General features: G+C 34.4%; 1 protein-coding gene across 5 annotated transcripts; it reads right to left on the minus strand.

The window, feature by feature from the left end:
• Positions 1-1072: 1072 nt before the first annotated feature.
• OVA2 (tRNA synthetase class I (I, L, M and V) family protein) lies at positions 1073-18305 on the minus strand. 5 transcript variants are annotated; one of them, XM_011006788.1, is made up of 23 exons: positions 18222-18305; positions 17861-18021; positions 17501-17696; positions 17202-17356; positions 17016-17117; positions 16406-16475; positions 15934-16046; positions 15690-15758; positions 15293-15400; positions 14505-14655; positions 13369-13600; positions 12891-13177; positions 12630-12766; positions 11178-11325; positions 8757-8888; positions 7883-8011; positions 7469-7596; positions 7211-7375; positions 6929-7057; positions 3949-4022; positions 3347-3596; positions 2162-2341; positions 1073-1638 (listed from the first exon to the last, which is right to left on the minus strand). In XM_011006788.1, exons 2-23 carry the CDS (start codon positions 17954-17956, stop codon positions 1396-1398), a joined length of 3294 nt encoding a protein of 1097 aa, XP_011005090.1. In that variant the 5' UTR covers positions 17957-18021; positions 18222-18305; the 3' UTR covers positions 1073-1395. The 5 variants fall into 5 exon arrangements, with proteins under 5 accessions (XP_011005090.1, XP_011005091.1, XP_011005089.1 ...); XM_011006789.1 differs by having other exon boundaries at positions 17861-18013; positions 18214-18299; XM_011006787.1 differs by lacking the exon at positions 18222-18305 and having other exon boundaries at positions 17861-18104.
• Between the last annotated feature and the right edge of the window lie 436 nt (positions 18306-18741).

Consider the following 18741-nt stretch of genomic DNA (forward strand, 5'->3'; position numbering starts at 1 on the left):
CTTGGTCCACCACAAAATATAAATTCGAGACGGTGTTAGTCTCGATGGAAAGCAACAATCCGTTCTGGGAGCATTTCTTGTTTCAATGCTCTGCTAATAGGTAGAACCTAAAATATTTGACTACCAAAAAACTTGCAGAAATGAATTTTCAGTTGGGTTTGGTTTATGATAAAAAAAAAAGAAACCAATCAAACTAGATTTTTTTTAATATATTCGAAGCCGAAACTGTTTGTTTTTTTTTTTTAAATAAACGGGTGGGATTTATAGTCAAATCTAGTTGCTTAATTTGTTTGGTTTATCGTGTTTTTAATTAGGCTATTTAAATCTTCATGGATTTTTTTTATAGTTAAATTCAAAATTTTCCTTTTTTATAATAGGACATTCATGTCAGGTTAAAATTCTAGAAGTAGCCCAAACCAAATCATCTTGCAAGTATTTCTATAGCTAATGAAAACATAAAAAGTATTTCCTAAGCATCGTGCAAATACAAGAAATAGTTACCCAGTGACGTGTGAATCACATCCAGATGTACTGGTGGCGCTTGTCAAGACACTAGAGATTGAGGGTTGGCCGTGGATGAGGTAGATTGAGAGGATAGTGAGACAAAGACCAGCGATAGCGGATGGCGAGCCGGGGAACAAGCGACACAAAGCAGGGGAGGCTGTTTCTGGCTTTGCGATCACTGATATAGTACTGAAAAACTTTTACTGTTTATTCTTTTTTCCCCCCTTCAGTCCTGCTGTATGGTTTTAAACTTTTAGAACTAGACTGGTTTTTCTTTTTTTCTTTCTCAATTTGATTTTTTTTAAAATATCTTTTTATCTATTTTCTTGACATAAATTGCCTTTTCATTTTCTCTCTCTTAGAGATCATCAACCGATATTGTGATATTGTTTTAGTTATCAGTGTTGATTCTGGGTTTGGTTTGGAAAATTGAAAAAAATAATAATTAATAATCCAGGTTGATGGGTTACGGACTGCACCCTTGCGGGATTGAATGTTTTTTCCACTCAAATCCAAGCCCCGGGGTTTTTCTCATTCTGCAGCTGCTCAAGACATTCTTTTTAGCACATTATCAAAAACAAATTCCCAATTTCATTAGAGAGAGAATAAGAGAGTAACTCGAATACGCAACAAATATAGCCACCAAGAAGAAAAACATGTTTGGCTTGCATTTTTCTCTATCCAGCACGGTGCTGTACACCCTATTGATTGGCTGTGCCGCCGTCCAATGAAATCTACTTGATTTGTCAAAACTGTCACTTCATTGTCAAAACTGTGAAATGCATTAGCCAACTCAATTGAAAAGAAAGGCTATTAATTTTTAGTCATGTCCTTGCCTCATTGGCAACTGGGTGGGGTTGTATGCAGTCCAGCTTCTATTAATTTTTAGTCTCAGCAGGCTGCAGACACAGCAGGTTCTGGTCGGACAGCGACCACTTTATAACAGCGGCCACATAGTGTCGGATGCTCCACAAAGGAACCAACTTGAGGTGTGTAATTCCAACATCTTTCACATTTCAGGCCTTCTGCTCGTGACACACCAATCCAAACTCTTTCGCTTCCTTGAATGAGATATTCACCACTGTATGGAATAGCTTTAAGAACCTCATCCTCCACATGATGAAGCATCTCCGCCTGCACATTTCCATATAAATGACCCGTACCAGTTCAAGCAATAAGATACTGACACAGAAGGGAAATAGAAAATAGTAATTAAAGAAACTGATCGATTTTTTGTTCCGAACTTGCAGAAACTGATTGAACTTCAAAGAAGGAAGAGGGAAATTGAACGATCAATCTCTGACAACCCAAGATCCTTTATAAGGCAGCGAGGAAGAATACCAATGACATGTAGCGGCCACCAAACCCAAACTTTCACCTTCTAAGAGAGCCCTATCTCACTTCTACCACTCGAATCGAAGCCCAAGGGTTTTTGAAGATAGTTTTTCCCTGTCACTGCTCGAGTGACAAAAGGTTGAGTTAGGGTTCGTTCTGTTAGAAAGTGAACTGAAACTTTGGGTTTGGTGGTCTCTACATGTAACTGGGTATTCTTCCCTGGCTACACGAAAACAATTTAAAAGTACCATAATTGTGGATAGATGAATTGAACTACTCAGGTAACAGTAACTGTATATTGAAAAAAAGGGAATGAACATACCTGGGATGTTATGAATATGCGATGCAATGCATCAGCGTCATTGCTGGCCGTGCACATTTCATGTAATCTAGAAGCAAGGCTGGCGTCAGAAGTGTGTAGATAAACCTTTGCCTCCAAACTGGACCCAATCAACTTGCCTGTACGAGCAACCTCCAGAACTTTGTTCACCTCGGTTCTCAGCTGGTCAAATCATTTCAAGTTAGAAGCAAGTAAACATGATCAACGATATTCAGCAACTTTAAACTGTTGAATGAAACGACCGTGTGGTATTTCCTTTTGAAATAATGTAAAATAACCAACTAATACGCTGATCAGCATCGGCCTCATATTAAGCGCATGTTATGATCAAACATGAAGCCATTCAATTCATTAATTGCATATTTAAGTATCATAAATCATAACAATTGCACCCAAAATTCACAAGATAACCCAGAATCATAATGGAACCTTCGAATGATAATAGCTTGTTTGCTACACATGAATCAGGAAGGGGAATGGAGTGTTATATTGCCCTGGTGGTAGCATTGATGTTGATGGGTGGATGTGGCGACAGTGGCAGTGCTAGTGGGTGTCTGGGTGATAGCAAAATGGTGATGATGGTGGACATTAGCGACAGTTGTCACGGTGATGGCAGGGGTGGAACTACAGCTTCTATTGAGGGGGGAACCATGCCCCCTGCCCCCAAACAAATTTCTTCTGGTCTAGCTCTTCCTTGGTGGGTGGTGATGATGGACCTGGTTCTAGTGATACTTGTCATGGTGCAACTAGTGATAGATGGGGAAGATTTCCCAGGAATCTGATTCCGAACACCACGAAGGACAAGCAAAATGATCAAATTATTTGCACATAACTACAAAAGGACACAGACTTCGGAAAAAAAATAGAGAGAAACATCTTAAGGATCCCCCCCCTCCCAACCCAAAATTTGAGATAATTCAATAGAAAGATGAGAGAAATTAATGGAGTTACAGAATACTTCCATACCATTGTATTGTAACTTGCAACTCTTTACAGTTTTAGCATATGAGACAATCCATTGCTAATGAAATAAACTTGTGCTATCAAAATATTGCGTACAGCAAACAGAAGTAAACTTGAAGTTGAGGATCAACGCAAAAGAATGAATTGGCACCCGACATACAATGCACAGTTAGTATGTTATCATTAAGTGAAATGAGAGATTACCTCAAGAATTTTTCCCCAAAAGTCAATTTCTTCAATAGGAAAAGCAAGCCATTTTTCATTGGGAGCAGGCCACTTCGATTCAAAAACAAACTTGGCAGCAGAACCATCCTGGACAGTAAACTGAAATGGAAGATTCTGCCACACATCTTCAGCCAAATGAGGTAATATGGGTGCAATTACCCTCGCAATGGAAAGGAGATGTGCAGCAAGAACTGTTTGGCAACTTCTCCTTGTATGACTTGTTGTGCCCCTGAAAATCATTTACTTAGCTGTATAGAGTGACCTAGATTTGCAGTTTACACATGCATGACTTGAAGCGCTAAAGAAGACTTGTGGTGATGGGGAGCGGAGCAAGGCTTCTCTGAACATTTTTTGTGCATTTTTTTGTTGAAATTTTAGATGTATTAAACCCTTCAATATTAAATTTCTACTGATTACTAAAAGTCCCAAGCGATAAATCCAAATCAAACAATCTTGATCTGAGCATTCATATTTCCCTATCCAACATCATGTTGTAAGAGAAAAATGCATAAAACAAGATGAAAAAAGAAAAAAATGAAACGGGAAATTCCCATGATAATGTAAAACAATTGAAGAATTACCCAACATAAAGTCGATCTTTGGCAACATCAAAATAGAAATTGGATAGGTCAACAATAACAAACCGCTGAATGATCTGCAACAAAAATTACCCATTTAAGACAACCTAAAGGAAGCAAAGCAAGTTTGTGCATCAAATAAACAAAGGTCAAATTAAAATGATTAACAAATAAACATACAAAAATACAATTCCATGCGTTGTTGTGGGCCTACTTCCTCATCTCATGGCTTGAAGCTAACTAAATTATTTGTAATTCTATTCCTAAACCGATGTAGGGAAACTTTTTTTATATTCTTGACATAATAATGTTTATTGCATTATCTCATTAATGATTAACATGTTTAGTTTTTGAAGAATTTAAAAAGAATCTAAGAAGCATTTTAGTAAATTAAGCATAACTTTTAATTCAATCATTTAATTGATCTGAAATTTTAACAAAAGATTCTGATTGCCCTGTTTCTTATTGGTTAAAATTTCATGATAAACGAAGATAAAAAAGACTTTCAAATAAAGCTTGGGAGTTACTTTATGAATTGTCTTTATTTATCTTATTGTATTTGGATTCTTTTTCCTATTTAGATTAGGACTTTTAATTTAATTAAGATTTAACTATTTCAAAATTCTAATGCTAGATAGATTATAACAATTATACAAGTTATAATTAGGAATCATTTCATACAAAAAAATTTAGTTTTAATTAGGAATTCTTTTCTATAAAAGATTTTAGAACTAATATAAATAGGATGTCAAGTTTATTTTAAAATGAAAATTATTTTTTAGACTTTTAATAAATAACTATAGAGTTTTCTCTAAATTTCTCCACAACTTAGGTTTGTAGCTTTAAGACTTGAAAACCCTAACTTCTATTCACACCATACGCCACATCAACTAATATTAGAGCAGGTTGGTCTCTTTTATGGATGAAAACAATAGCAACCCACTCCACAAAGCAAGAATGGAGGCCCTCTGGTGTGTTGTGTAGGCTCCAAAGCAGAAACTAGATCATTTTGATTGTTTAGAGCAAATCATAGCAGATTTAGCTCAATTAAAGGGTAGTGCAAACAAGGATTGTGAAGAGAAGAGGAACTTGCCTGGAGACTTACCTCGAGACAGGCCAAACCCCAGCCATATTCCTGAATTTGATGAGATTCCCTTAATAGGAGATTTTCGAAGAAAAGAGTTATTAACTGGTTGACAAAGTTGGAAGCTTAATTTTATTTCAACAAAGTTCCTTATCATCAAAAGGTAGGACTTACGGAAAACAAACTTTTTTATGGTGCTAGAGAATGGTGGTTTGAATTTCTAGAAGTTAGAACTCGTATTGGTATGCATTTAATTTATCTTGGTAAGATTTGAGACAATTATTAATTTTGAAATTCATACAAGATGATTATGAAGAAATTTTATATTAGATAGAAAAACAACTAAATTATTATTATCTGTCTTATCTTCAAAAGGTAAGTAGAAAAAACATGGGGGAGTTTTGTGAAAATATTTTAAAGTTGTCTAATCATGTTGAAGATAATGTGACTAAAAAGGGTGTTGACAAGCCGTTTCAATATTTTAACCTTAAGTTAGAGAAGCTAGTGGCAAACGATGATCTTTCAGTTATGGATGAAGATCTAGCAATCAAGAACATGAAAGAGATGGTAATTTTTGACAATTCTCTTGAAGAAATTATGAAGAACTATCTTCGTATTCCTTTACATACAAACGTTGAAGTGTTGAAGATCATAGATGATGATGAACTCAAGTTTGAAGTAAAAGAATGTGGAAAGAAACTAAAAAATAACTGCATAGGAAGAGAAAATATAACACTAGATATGAATTTTTCTTTTGCATTTATACATCATAAATTAAATTTTGAAGTTTACATTCAAAGACAAGCAACTTCATGAATAGACTATCTACAATGTTATATTTGAAATATCTATTCTTTTAGAGTGGTCGAGTTCAATTTCTAATATGCAACTTGAGGGCGAGATTTTTTAAAATAGAAGGGAATGACATGAAAAGTTTCTTCCATATTCTTGGCGTAATAATATTTATTGCATTATTTCATTAATGATTAAGATTTTTAGGTTTTTAGTTTAAGAAGTGTCTAAGATACAGTTTGGTATATACATAACTTTTAATTTGACTATTGGATTGTATTGAAATTTTGATAAAAGATTATGAAAGCCTTGTTTCCCATTAAAATTTCATAATGATTAGAGATCAAGAAAACATTCAAATAAGGCTCAGAAGTTATTATGCGAGATTGTCTTTATTTATCTTGTTGTATTTTGATTCTTTTTCCTATTTAGATAAGAAATTTTAATTTAATTAGAATTTTACTATTTAAAAATCCCAATGCTAAATGGATTCTATCAATTAAGTTTTAATGAGAAATCATTTTCTGTAAATGATTTTAGAACTAATATAAATAGGGATGTTAGGTTTATTTTAAGATGAAGACTATTATTTAAACTTTTAATAAAATATTAGAGATTTATCTCTAAATTTCTCTACAGCCTTAAGAGTCTGAGAACCGTAGTTTTTATTCACATTATATGCCTTAGTCATGAATTCCTTTATTAATTTTCATTTCTTCATAGGGAAGGTCATCAGCAACATACTGTACCCTAGAAGTTGGGTTTGGTCATTTTGTTTGAAGAGCAGAGCAGTGCCCATTGTATTATTCCCTCTGAAATCTCTGAAATCTACGAGTATTTTAATTTTTCAACTTAATTCATAACAATAGGACAAACATGTTGAATGTTCAAGGGTTCCAGAAGTAAATCATTTTTGAGAATGTTAGTCAAATAAGTTCAAGTGCATGCATGCAAGTTATTGTTGAGCTTTTTTTAATTTTTAGTTCTATGTTACTGTGTACTTGTTACCTTGCCAAGTGCAAAACCTGATTTCACTACCTGGTTGAGCATTAGTGCAAAGGACTATATTTATAGGATGCCAAGAATGCAATAAAAAACAAATTGTACCTGAAATATCTTGAAAAATTGATAGTTGTCATAACTCTCTCTAATGGTGTTGACAACATTTTCCAGCTGAAATAGGGCGTGCTTATCAATCATGGGAAGATCATTGTACGAAATAGCATTGCCAGCCTGCTAATAGCAAAGTCTTCAATATAGTGGGCAGAGCAAGAGGGGTGTAAATATGGTAATGGCTCTAGCTATGTCAGAACTGCATAGCTTTATTTTCCATAATAAAACTGCCTTCAAAATCAAGAGTTCCAATTATACGAGGAAAGCTGAATTTACCTCCCAGTCATGCAGATTTCCCAAAAGGTATCTCAAAGTTCCTCGAAGCTTCCTATATATGTCAGAAATTTGCCGAAGGACTTGAGTACCGATCATGACATCACCTGTATAATCTACACTAGAAACCCAGAGTCGCAAGACATCAGCGCCATAGCCAGGTGCTTCCTGCCAAGAGCAGAAATAAATTTTAGTAATAAATCATTTACATGAGAAAACATCCACAGAAAATGTCTTGAATTATTATGCACCATTACTAACCTTTGAGTTTCTTCCTCCTTCAATTATAGTATGTGGATCTACAACATTACCCAATGATTTGCTCATCTTACAACCTTTCTCATCCAATACAAATCCATGAGTAATAACACTAGTATATGGAGCCTTTCCTGTAGAAAGAGAAGCAACAGAATGAATTCATTTTCAAGACAGAAATTTATGTTTAAGCGGGCATTTTACTGAGTTAGGGACATAAGTTTTTCTGTAGAAGTCTTGGGGGCATATGATATAAAATGAATGAAAAGAACCTGATGACATACATGTTTACCAACATAGCAGAAACAAAAATAACAGTTATAAGGATTCATTTTCAAGACAGAAAAACAATTTCTTCAGAAAACAAAAGAAGCATCATCATAGCATTTTTCAACTCCAATTAGATCAGATGGCTGTTACCTTTTGTAGCAATACTAGTTAACAGGGAGCTCTGGAACCACCCACGATGTTGATCTGTACCTTCAAGATACAAGTCTGCAGGAAATTTAGGGGCACCACTTTTTCCCAACACAGCAGCCCATGAAGAACCTGAAATCGCAGTGAGCAACAAATAAATTTAAGAAAGCTAGCATAGAAAATAGGCGGGGCAAGTAAAAGCACGGACATCTCAAACCACAACAGAAAAATTTGTAAACTTTAAGCAGGATAATACAAATGATGCAGCTATGGAGCAACAGAAAAGCAAAAATTTATTAAGAGAAGCAACGCAACACAATTAGAGTGAAGCAGAGAAAGCACAAGCGTGCAAAAATTAAGCAACTGAATCCAAGTGGGCTTCATTATAAACTTGCAGGCTTCACGATGGTCAAAAGTCACTGAAAGTTCAACATTTACCCACCCTCCTGTCCCTTTTAATGGAAGTTAACGACAAAATGTTCCCAGATTAACATCAATCATTGAAAAAAAGATTGAAGTATTTTGTTACACATGTTCCAAAACATTTCCAAACCAGGTCAATCATAGACAAGATACCTTTTCTAAGAGGTACAACTTAAGTGCTTGCCAGGAATTGTAATAATAATAACCCTTATTTTATCTCAACTATCTTCCACTCATGTTCATTACAAGTCTAATCCCCCCTTTTAGCATGTGAAGAAGAAGCCATTAAAATATCCGTACAGCAATAAGAAGTAACATGAAACTGCTATATTTCATACAAACAGAAAAATATAATATGGACATTGTCAAATGGAAAAGTTTTGCAGTACAATAACACAGTACTCTGTGAGTACGTTCATGGTAAAGGTCTGTAATCTACGTAGTCCTATAATACCTGAATCAAACCAGACATCCATTGTGTCCATCCCTTTTTCATAATCTGATGCTTGATCACGATATTTTTCTGGGAGCAAATCCTCCACTTTCATATACCACCATGCGTCACTACCCTTGAGGGCTATTATAGCTGCAGATGGTGATAAGAAAAAATAAAGCCAGGATCACAAACTGAGCTCTAAGGGGATCTATCACTAGTCAAATAGGAGGCTAAGTCTGCATATTAAAAAACGACAAAAGAAATAGAAAGAAGAAGATGCGACCTGATACAAATGGAAGTAATTGGAGGGGAAAAAAAATTATGGATGCAGAAATATCATTACAGTAAAATGATTATTCACCATTATCTACTTCAAACCAGAGATTAAATTTAAAGAAAAAGGAAAAAAAAGGGGGGGGGGGCAGAGTTTTTGTTGTTTTAGAAGACTTACTATGTAAAACGATTATCCCAAAAGTTAACAGACCAGATTGACAAAGTCAAACTAGAAAAACAAAATCTGCAGATAAACCCCAAAACATCTCATATGAAGTCTGAAGTTACTGTTTCCTGTTTGCATTATTTGTTTCCTACTTAGGACTTTTAATTTAATTAGTATTTTACTATTTAGAAATCCTAATACTAGATGAATTTTATTAATTAGGTAAGTTTTAATTTGAAATCTTTTCGTATAAAGGATTTTAATTTTAATTAGGAATCCTTTTCTATAAAGGATTTTAAGACTAATAAAAATAGGGTGTATAGTTTATTTTATAGAGATGAAGACTATTATTTAGATTTAATAAAAATATTAGAGAATTTTCTCTAGATTTCTCTACAGTTGGGCCAATAAACTTAGGGTCTGAGAACCCTAATTTTATCTTCGTTATACACTGCTTTAGATGGTACCAAAGCAGGTCAGCATCTACATCGTTGGCAAACCATGAAGATAATCATGGAGCAATTGATGGCAACCATCTCCATGATGGTGATCAGAGGATGTGGGTTGTTTGGGATCAGCTACATTATCATTCAGTAGTGATAGCATTTTTAGAGGGGTGAATGCAAACCAGGTTTGGTGACATCAATGCTAGATTTGATGACCTTACAACTAGACTTGAGGCATTAGGGCTACACGCAAACATGAACCGGGAAAGAAAAGAGGCACGCGTCAGGAATGAAGCCCGCTGCCAACCTGTCACAAAACCAATTCATGCAAATCCTCACGATCATTATGATTACGGGTATTCATCTGATGAAGAAGATCTATTTTGGCTTATAAGAGGCATAAACAAGAATCACAAAGAGAGAAACACACTTGAAGACTTACTTCAGGTCGACCTTATCTTAGACCTATTCCTAAAATTCCTACTAGACAACCATTTGTCTAAGAGTTGGTGAAGATGAACTTGATGGAGGCTGATGAACCTTGTCAGATCAAGACAAACAACCACAACCAGAGAGACAAATTAATCAACGTGATTGAAGGTTAGGATGAGTGAGAACCTTTCAACGACAAGGATATTCTATATGAACCTAATAGAGACGATGAAGAAGATTAATATGATGATAAAGATCTTCCAAACAAGGAAATGGAGGACCCGGTGCTTTTTGACAAGTTTTTTAGGGATATTATGGAAGATTATTTTGGTGTTCCTTTAAATACAAAAATTGAAGTATTGTAGGGCATAAATAATGATGAAATCAAGTTTGATGTAGAGAAATATGGGAATGAATTACACGAGGAATTCAATGGAATTGAAAGTATAACATCAAATATGAATTTTTCTTTATTATACACACCATAAATTAAAATTTGAAATTTACAGGTCAAAGACATTCTACTTCATAAATAAATTAGCTATAATATTATATTCGAAGTATTTGTTCATTTGGAATGGAAGAGTTCAATTTCTAGCAGACAACTCGAGGACAAGTTTTCCTCAAATGAAGGATACTAATGAAGAACAATTATCTCAGGGGTTATTGGGTTAGATTGACAGGGTCAAACCTAAAAAAAAATCCATAAAAAACCTGAAAACATCTCATATGAAGCTTGAAGTTATATTTTTAATTATTTTCCTAGTTAATTTTGGATTTCAATTATTTGTTTCCTACTTAGCTTAGAACTTTTAATTTAATTACTATTTTACTATTTAGAAATCCTAATGCTAAATGGATTCTATTAATTAGGTAAGTTTTAATTAAGAATTATTTTCTATAAAAGATTTTAATTTTAATTTTAATTAGGAATCCTTTTACATAAAAGGATTTTAGAACTAATATAAATAGGATGTCTGGTTTATTTTATAAAGTTGAAAACTATTATTCAAATTTAATAAAAATACTAGAGAGTTTTCTCTATATTTCTCTACAGATAAGTCTATAACCTTGAGGCTTAAAAACTCTAGTTTTATCTTCCTTATATGTTTCATCACTTACATTTGATATGGTCAATAGTCTCTTCATTCAAAAGTGGTTCCTTTGTCTTCAAATGGTAAAAGACTGGAATGGGGACACCCCATGTCCTTTGTCTTGATATGCACCAGTCAGAGCGGCTTGAAGTCATTGCAGTTATTCTGTTTTCTCCCTGAAGAACGGCCATACATTTAAACAAGAGATCACCAATTAGATACAGTGTCATTGGTAAAATGACAAACAGAAGCTGAAAATAAATCCAAATATAAAAAACAACGTAAGTAAAAATCACAAGCTCTAATTTTTTTCCCTTGCATCATTCTCGACAATCATGAAAAACACACTTTAATAATTGCACTGCAGTGAATAAACAATTACACTACTAAAACTTTAGAACTAAATCTATTAAGAAAAACTCCCAAAAAGAGGTCAAGCTTAAGGCTTTCACATAAGTGACAATCCTCTGACTGAAAAATTTTGGGAAATAGCAGCACCTAGCATGAGATATGGAAACTTCAAACATGCTCAATCGAACCTTGATGGAAGAACCACCTTGGTGTCATATTCATGGTTTTGCTAACAAACTGTATGTTGAAAAAACACCTCCATTTAAGCACATGCCAAATATGATGGACTTGGTAGGAAGAGTATAGACATGAACAGGATTTGCATGGTTAAACAGGAAAACTCAGCTAAACTCTGAAACAGAGGCAATTGCTTGGGTTTCATAAATTAGTTCTGTGGCTAAGTGAGGGGCATTAAACAGAGGCCTTTCATTTGACAATCCGAATCAATTTTGGAAACCACAAAGCCATGCAATACATCCAGGTATCTATTCACTTCTGCATTGAAATTTTTCTCCACCACAATCTAGGTGAAGAATTCTGACATTAAAAAATGAAATTCCCCAGGATAAAAGTTATATCTGCTTCAAGAACTAAGTTTCCAAAACTTGTCACATCACTACTTGCTGACATCCTTTCAAAGGAGATGAGGTATTCAGGTATGAAAACACCCAAAAGTGAAACTATGAAAATGCATACTATACAAATAAAGTTATATTGTCCCATGGTCCTAGAGAAGAAACCATGTAAAAAAAAAACAAGCAAAAAGAAGGATTCGCACTGCCTCTACTATTTCCACTACATCAAAAATTGAAAATACAGAAAATATGCCTTATTGATAATGAAAAGTGATGATAACAGAAATCACAAAAAGGAGGATTCACACTGCCTTCACTATTCCCACTATATCAAACATTGAAAATACAGAAAATATGGAATATTACTAAATAGGAAAATATGCCTTATTACTAATGAATATGATGATAACAGAAATCACATAACTTCCATAAAGTAATCACATGGTGCAGAGGGCATAATTAAACATAGTGAGTTATCAACAGTAGGAATGCAAGCATAGAAAGAGCCTAGCATATTGAATCAGAATACAACCAAAGCAACTATGCATCAAAACCTGAGGTGGAATCCATTTCACTTGGCTAATTGCCTCCATAGCTGACTGGCGAAACCCTTCTACTGAAGCAAACCATTGCTCAGTGGCTCTGAATATTGTGGGCTTTTTAGTTCGCCAATCATATGGATAGGTGTGCTCTGCATAAGAGAAAAGACATATTCTTATACACTAGCATGGTTAGTTATACTCATAGTAGAAACATGTTACCAGATGGGAAATATTAACTTTCCCATCACTTAAAAGGGAAAGAGTCTAACTTACGATATGATTCCTCCATGATAAGGAGCATTTGTTCATCCAGGTATTTCATGACAGCAATATTTCCATCCCCAAGTACATCAAGTCCACTAAACTGCACGGCTTCTTCAGTAAACTTCCCGTCATCATCTACAGGGGATATTATAGGTAGTCCATATTTCAGGCCAGTTACATAATCCTCCCGACCATGACCAGGAGCTGTATGCACCAGTCCAGTTCCTGATTCTGTTGTAATATAATCCCCACCAATGACAACTGGGCATTCCCTCTTATCTATTGGATGAATATACCTGAAACCAAAATTCAAAATCAGATATTAGTCTCTGAATAATAATATTACTTAATCATCCATACATTGTGGATTGTGAATTCAGTTGTTTTACTCATATAAAAAAGACATCATGTCATTGAGGAAAGATCAAATCAGTTACATTCCATGAGCTTTTTCTCATATAAATACACATTATTTTTCATATCTTACCGGCAGTTTTCAAGATCTGAACCTAACAGTGTTTTTCTGACAACTAGTTTCACACCCCATTTTGCTTCTAGTGTTGGCACAAGATCAGATGCTACTATAAGAAAAGGTTTCTTCTGTTCCTTCAGAACATGTCCAAGCCTTTGTTTCTTATTTCCAGAGGATGCAGAAGCATCTCCTGAGAATGACTGCACTTCAATTACAGCATATTGAAGCTTGGCATTGACAGCAACGGCTGAGAGAACATACCCCAAAAAGATTAGGAGAGAGAATTAAACAACTGAAGTTATGTGCAAATGAACTACTCATTTTATCCAACAAGGCCCAAAAACCTCTTTAACAAGCTGAACAAATCTCAGCTCATTTTTTTTTTGGTTTTGTTTTTTTTGGGGGGGCGGGGTGTGGATGGGCAATGAGCACGTTAATTCTTGAAAAAACTACATGAACAAACGACGGTAGGATCAGCACCCTCTGCATTTCACCAGCAAGTATGAATTTACCAAACTGCATTGATGTCACTATTCAAATGGACAAATCCAAAATAATCACACAAGAAAGGCATTTCTAAGCTGCTCAACCAAAAAAATAGATCAATAAAGATCTTAACCAAAGAGATAAAAAAACCTCTGCAATAAACACAAGCAAAAAATAAAATCATGGCTCATCATGTAGGTCTAATTTGTCTCAGACTCCCAAAAAAAAATTAATGCTATTACCTGTTTCAAGGGATAAAGCAGTGTTCAGAAGAAAAAAAACATGCAATGTTAAGGATATACTTACTGCTTAACCTAATGGTGGCCAAATTCAAGGTGGTTGGAAAAATTCACTTTGGTGGCAGTTAGCATAGGCAACATGAAGTTCAACCAGCTATTAATGACCATTAATACATGACGATATCTAAATGATCCCCCCACAGAGGCATGCATACCAAGGCATCAAACTGATTAAATTGTTAAAATATCGAATGGATGTACATAGTTTGACAAAACAACATAACCGCAAATTCCAGATTCAGGCATGAGATGTGAAATTAAAAACAACTGCCTTAAATTAGTAGAACAAAAGGGATGAACCACCTATGCAAATACTGACATCATATGCAATAAATGAGTTGCAAGCCCGACTAGGTAAAGACTCACCAGCGTTGGCCGGAACAGTCCAGGGAGTTGTAGTCCATATGGCCAGGCACAAATCTGGAAAGAATTCCTCTAATAACCCATCTGAAGTTGGAGGTGCGCTCACTACTCTAAATATGGCATATATGCTTTTTGAAACATGGCCCTCTGGATACTGCAGAAAAAACAACTTCCAATTAGTTAACCAGCAGAATGATACCATGCGAATTCTGAAAGATAGGACAAGTTCGTGAAAAATGGTTTTGAGACTTTATAAGAAACTTGCTATAGGTTTAAACCTCCCATCACAACTTTAAATCATGAAACGTGGCTTCAAAAGCAGAGTAGGGAAAGAAATTCCAGACCATACATAGAAAGTCATAATAATTGCTAAATGATGGTTTATATACCATTGAGTAGAAAAATCTGAAGACATTGCTTTCAAGCGCTAACCAGAAGAAGGATTGTACACATAAGACTAAAATTAAGCAAGCATATCTAAATCTGAAGATATTGTTTCTAAGCGCTAACCAAAACAAGGATTGTACAGATAAGAAAGAGTAAAATTAGCAAACATATTCGGATACAGTTTATTGTACCAATGTACTCAGAAACCATCAATAGAGCACATTAGAAGTCTTATCAGTTCTATAAATTAAGAATGCATAAACAAAATTTCTTTCAGTGAGGTACAACATTTAGAAGTCTTATCAGTTCAAAATATTAAGAATGCATAAACACAATTTCTTTCAGTGAGGCACAACATAAAACCAAGAAAAGAACATGCTAGTATGCAAGAGGACTTAATATACCTCCAACTCAGCCTCTGCAAGAGCAGTACGTGATGAAGGACTCCAGTGAACTGGTTTCCTGCCCCTATAAATGTATCCTTGAAAGGCCATCTGGCCAAACACTTCAATCTATCAAAAAAATAAAATGATACAATTTCTTAGAAAGTTAACCATAACAAAAACCTACCAGAAAATTATGCATTGATAACAAGAAAAAGATGATAATTCTTTAAACAGCATTAGCAATTTGATCCATCGTATTTCACTTGAGTTAGAAATTACTGAAATTCATTACATTGCACTTGTCTAGGCACCTGAAATGCACCAACTTACACACAAAAAAGTAAACTTTTGAATTAGTATTTTGGTTTTAACTTTTATGCATGCAAGTGCAATGGAGAAAAGTTGTACCAGCTACCTGAGCAGCTTCATATTCTGGATCTAGGGTTAGATAAGGCCTTTCCCAGTCTCCCCACACTCCAAAGCGCTGCAAGCATCAACTTAACAATGAAAAAAAAAAACCTAGCAAATAAGTAAATCAACTAAAAATGTCACTACGCCAACTCTTGAAAGATAATCAAACCATGTCTATTAGATAAATTTACTGGTTAATAAACAGAAAATGTCAATACTTAGCAAACGGCAGACAAATAGGCTACAACCTTAAATGATGCCATCTGAGTTTTGACAGTTGCTTTAGCAAATTTGGCTGCCTTAGCTCTTAATTTTGATTGTGTCAGATCCTTTCTTGCTTCCTGATCCATTGACTGCAGAACTGTGTGATTCATAATGACAGTTAACTTGCAATTGTTTAACTCAACTTTTCTTTAAATTTCCACTTTTTTTTATCCAAAGAATTGATTTGGCAACAATGACACTCCAAAAAAAACTAAACAGGGTTTCATAATTGATGTTATTAAAGCACAAAATACAACATCTAGTATAATACTATATAGTTAAATCATCAGCACCAGTATAATTTTTTTATACAACTTTCAAATTTCACAGTTATAACCAAGCTCTGGCACCTGAAATTGTAACATAGGAATCAACACATCATGGTAAGATCTTGTTTACTGCAGGAAAAATTAATTGCTAAGAAGAACAAGCACAAGAAAAAGTAACAATGCTTGCCTTTCAACTCAATTGGCAAGCCATGACAATCCCAACCAGGCACATAATGAACTTTGTAATTTTGAAGAATCTGACAATATTATATAAAAAAAATTAGATAGATCATTTTACTCTGGATTAAATCAGAAGAGGAAGCTAAATTATTTCCAGATTAATCACTGCCCAAAGGCTCTTGCATACACCATGATAAATCTCTCGATGATGGCCAGCATTCTCAAGTTACTGATGTTATTACATAGCCAATATGTGCACGTGCAAAAATGACATCAATGTATGATCACAAGAATCAAGAAAAAAATACAGCCATTGAGCATGAAATGGTGGATAGTTTATCAGATTTGCAGTCCTCTTGCTTTCCTTTGTTTTCTAGTGTTTGATCCATTTCAGCAAGGAAACATGGTAAAGCCCATAAATTTAGCGATTCTTATCATTTCTTTTTTACTTTAAATTAAATTAATTACATGTTGAAACTTTTATGAATTGGAATTCATCATTTTATCTAATAACTCGATTTCTGATGGTCAGGTTTCTTGTTATTAATAATAATAATAATAAAGCATATAGGAACTTGGAGTAATACCTAAATTTATAAGTAGGGAAGGGAACACACCTTATAACGGTTAATTACATCCTTCAAGATCTTATTAAGGGCGTGACCCATGTGTAACTCGCCATTGGCATAAGGCGGGCCATCATGAAGAACAAAATGTTCCTGACAAAGTAACTAAAGAGTGAGCTAATTTTTTCATACCACATATGAAAACATACACACGAGGACAGCAACAAAACCACCCACCCCTTCATTCTTATCAACTACTCTCTTGAACACTTGATTATCTTCCCATAGTTTCTGAATCTCAGGCTCCCTCACCAAAGCATTTGCTCTCATCCCAAACGTTGTCTTAGGTAAATCAACTGTATGCTTGTACCTCCCTTCTTCTTGGTTTTCCCCTAAAGCCAAACAATCTAATTAGTTGGATAAAAACACTTGTAGCCCTTAGTGAATGATTACAATTATGGATATCTCGAGCTTTATCGTCTGAAAAACACGCAAACGTGATCATCTAAGTAATAAAGAGGGGGTAAAATACGCACCCCCCGATGCTTTTTTTGCAGCCATAACCGGTCCTCGAGATCTTTGCTTTGAAGAGGGAAAAAAATCGTCACTAGAACTCGTAGAATAGTTCGTAACAGTGCTAAAGAGAGAGAGAACGCTTCCTCTTCGATAAAATAAGTCAACAGAAGTGGCAGTCCTCAACGAAGAAGAACAACTACTTCTTCGCAACAGTACCTGAATTAAATTAATCAAACAATACAAGACAAAGTCAACACTAGTAAATTAAGTAGAAAATCCTAGCAATGGGACATTTTATCGAACACAAGATGTGCCATAAAGACAGATAGCACAAGGTAACAGACGAATAAAGGTGAGAAGGTGTGTGAATTGTTTCGTACTCTATGAGAAGCAGAGTGAATCATGGCTACTGTGGCTGCTTCGCTAGGAGTGAATACTGAAGAATTTGCAGCTAAAGATTTTCGAAGAAGGGACATTTTGTAAGCTACTCTCTGTTTAAGTTCATTTCTTTTTTCTTCATTCTTTATGCATAGAGAGAGAGAGTGTGAAATAAATAATAAAGAGAAGGAAACTGGGGAGTTTGTGGATAAATGAATCAAAACCACACAGCTTCTGCTTCTCTCTCCCTCACCGTTCTAAAACAGTTCTAAACTATTTATTGCCGCCGGTTACTTTTTTATAATATTATTAAATTCAAATACGGTCGATATAATAACCCATAGCTCTAGTTGCAAGAGAGAGTGAAATAAATAAATAAATAATAAAGAGAAGGGAACTGGGAAGTTTGTGGATAAATGAATCAAAACCACACAGCTTCTGCTTCTCTCTCCCTCACCGTTCTAAAACAGTTCTAAACTATTTATTGCCGCCGGTTACTTTTTTATAATATTATTAAATTCAAATACGGTCGATATAATAACCCATAGCTCTAGTTGCTGTTCTAATTAGGGTTTTAAAATAATTTGTGTGGAAGTTAATTCGGTGTAACAAAATCAACATGGTGGGTGGAACTAGTTTATTTTTTATAAAAAATATTAATTTAATATTTTTTATAAAAAATATTAAAAAATTATATTTTAGATTTAGCCGATAAAACCGTGTAATTTATAGTATAATTTTTAATAACTTTATTTTTTTAATTTTATTTTTTAATTAATTAATTGTAAAAATAAATATTTATAGAAAAAATAGCAAATAAGATTATCAAGTTGAAATATGTTTTTTTTTTAAATTGTTGTTTCTCATTTATGTAATTTTTTTT

The sequence above is a fragment of the Populus euphratica genome, unplaced genomic scaffold (assembly GCF_000495115.2).
Source record: "Populus euphratica unplaced genomic scaffold, PopEup_1.0 scaffold294.1, whole genome shotgun sequence".
Lineage (NCBI taxonomy): Eukaryota > Viridiplantae > Streptophyta > Magnoliopsida > Malpighiales > Salicaceae > Populus > Populus euphratica.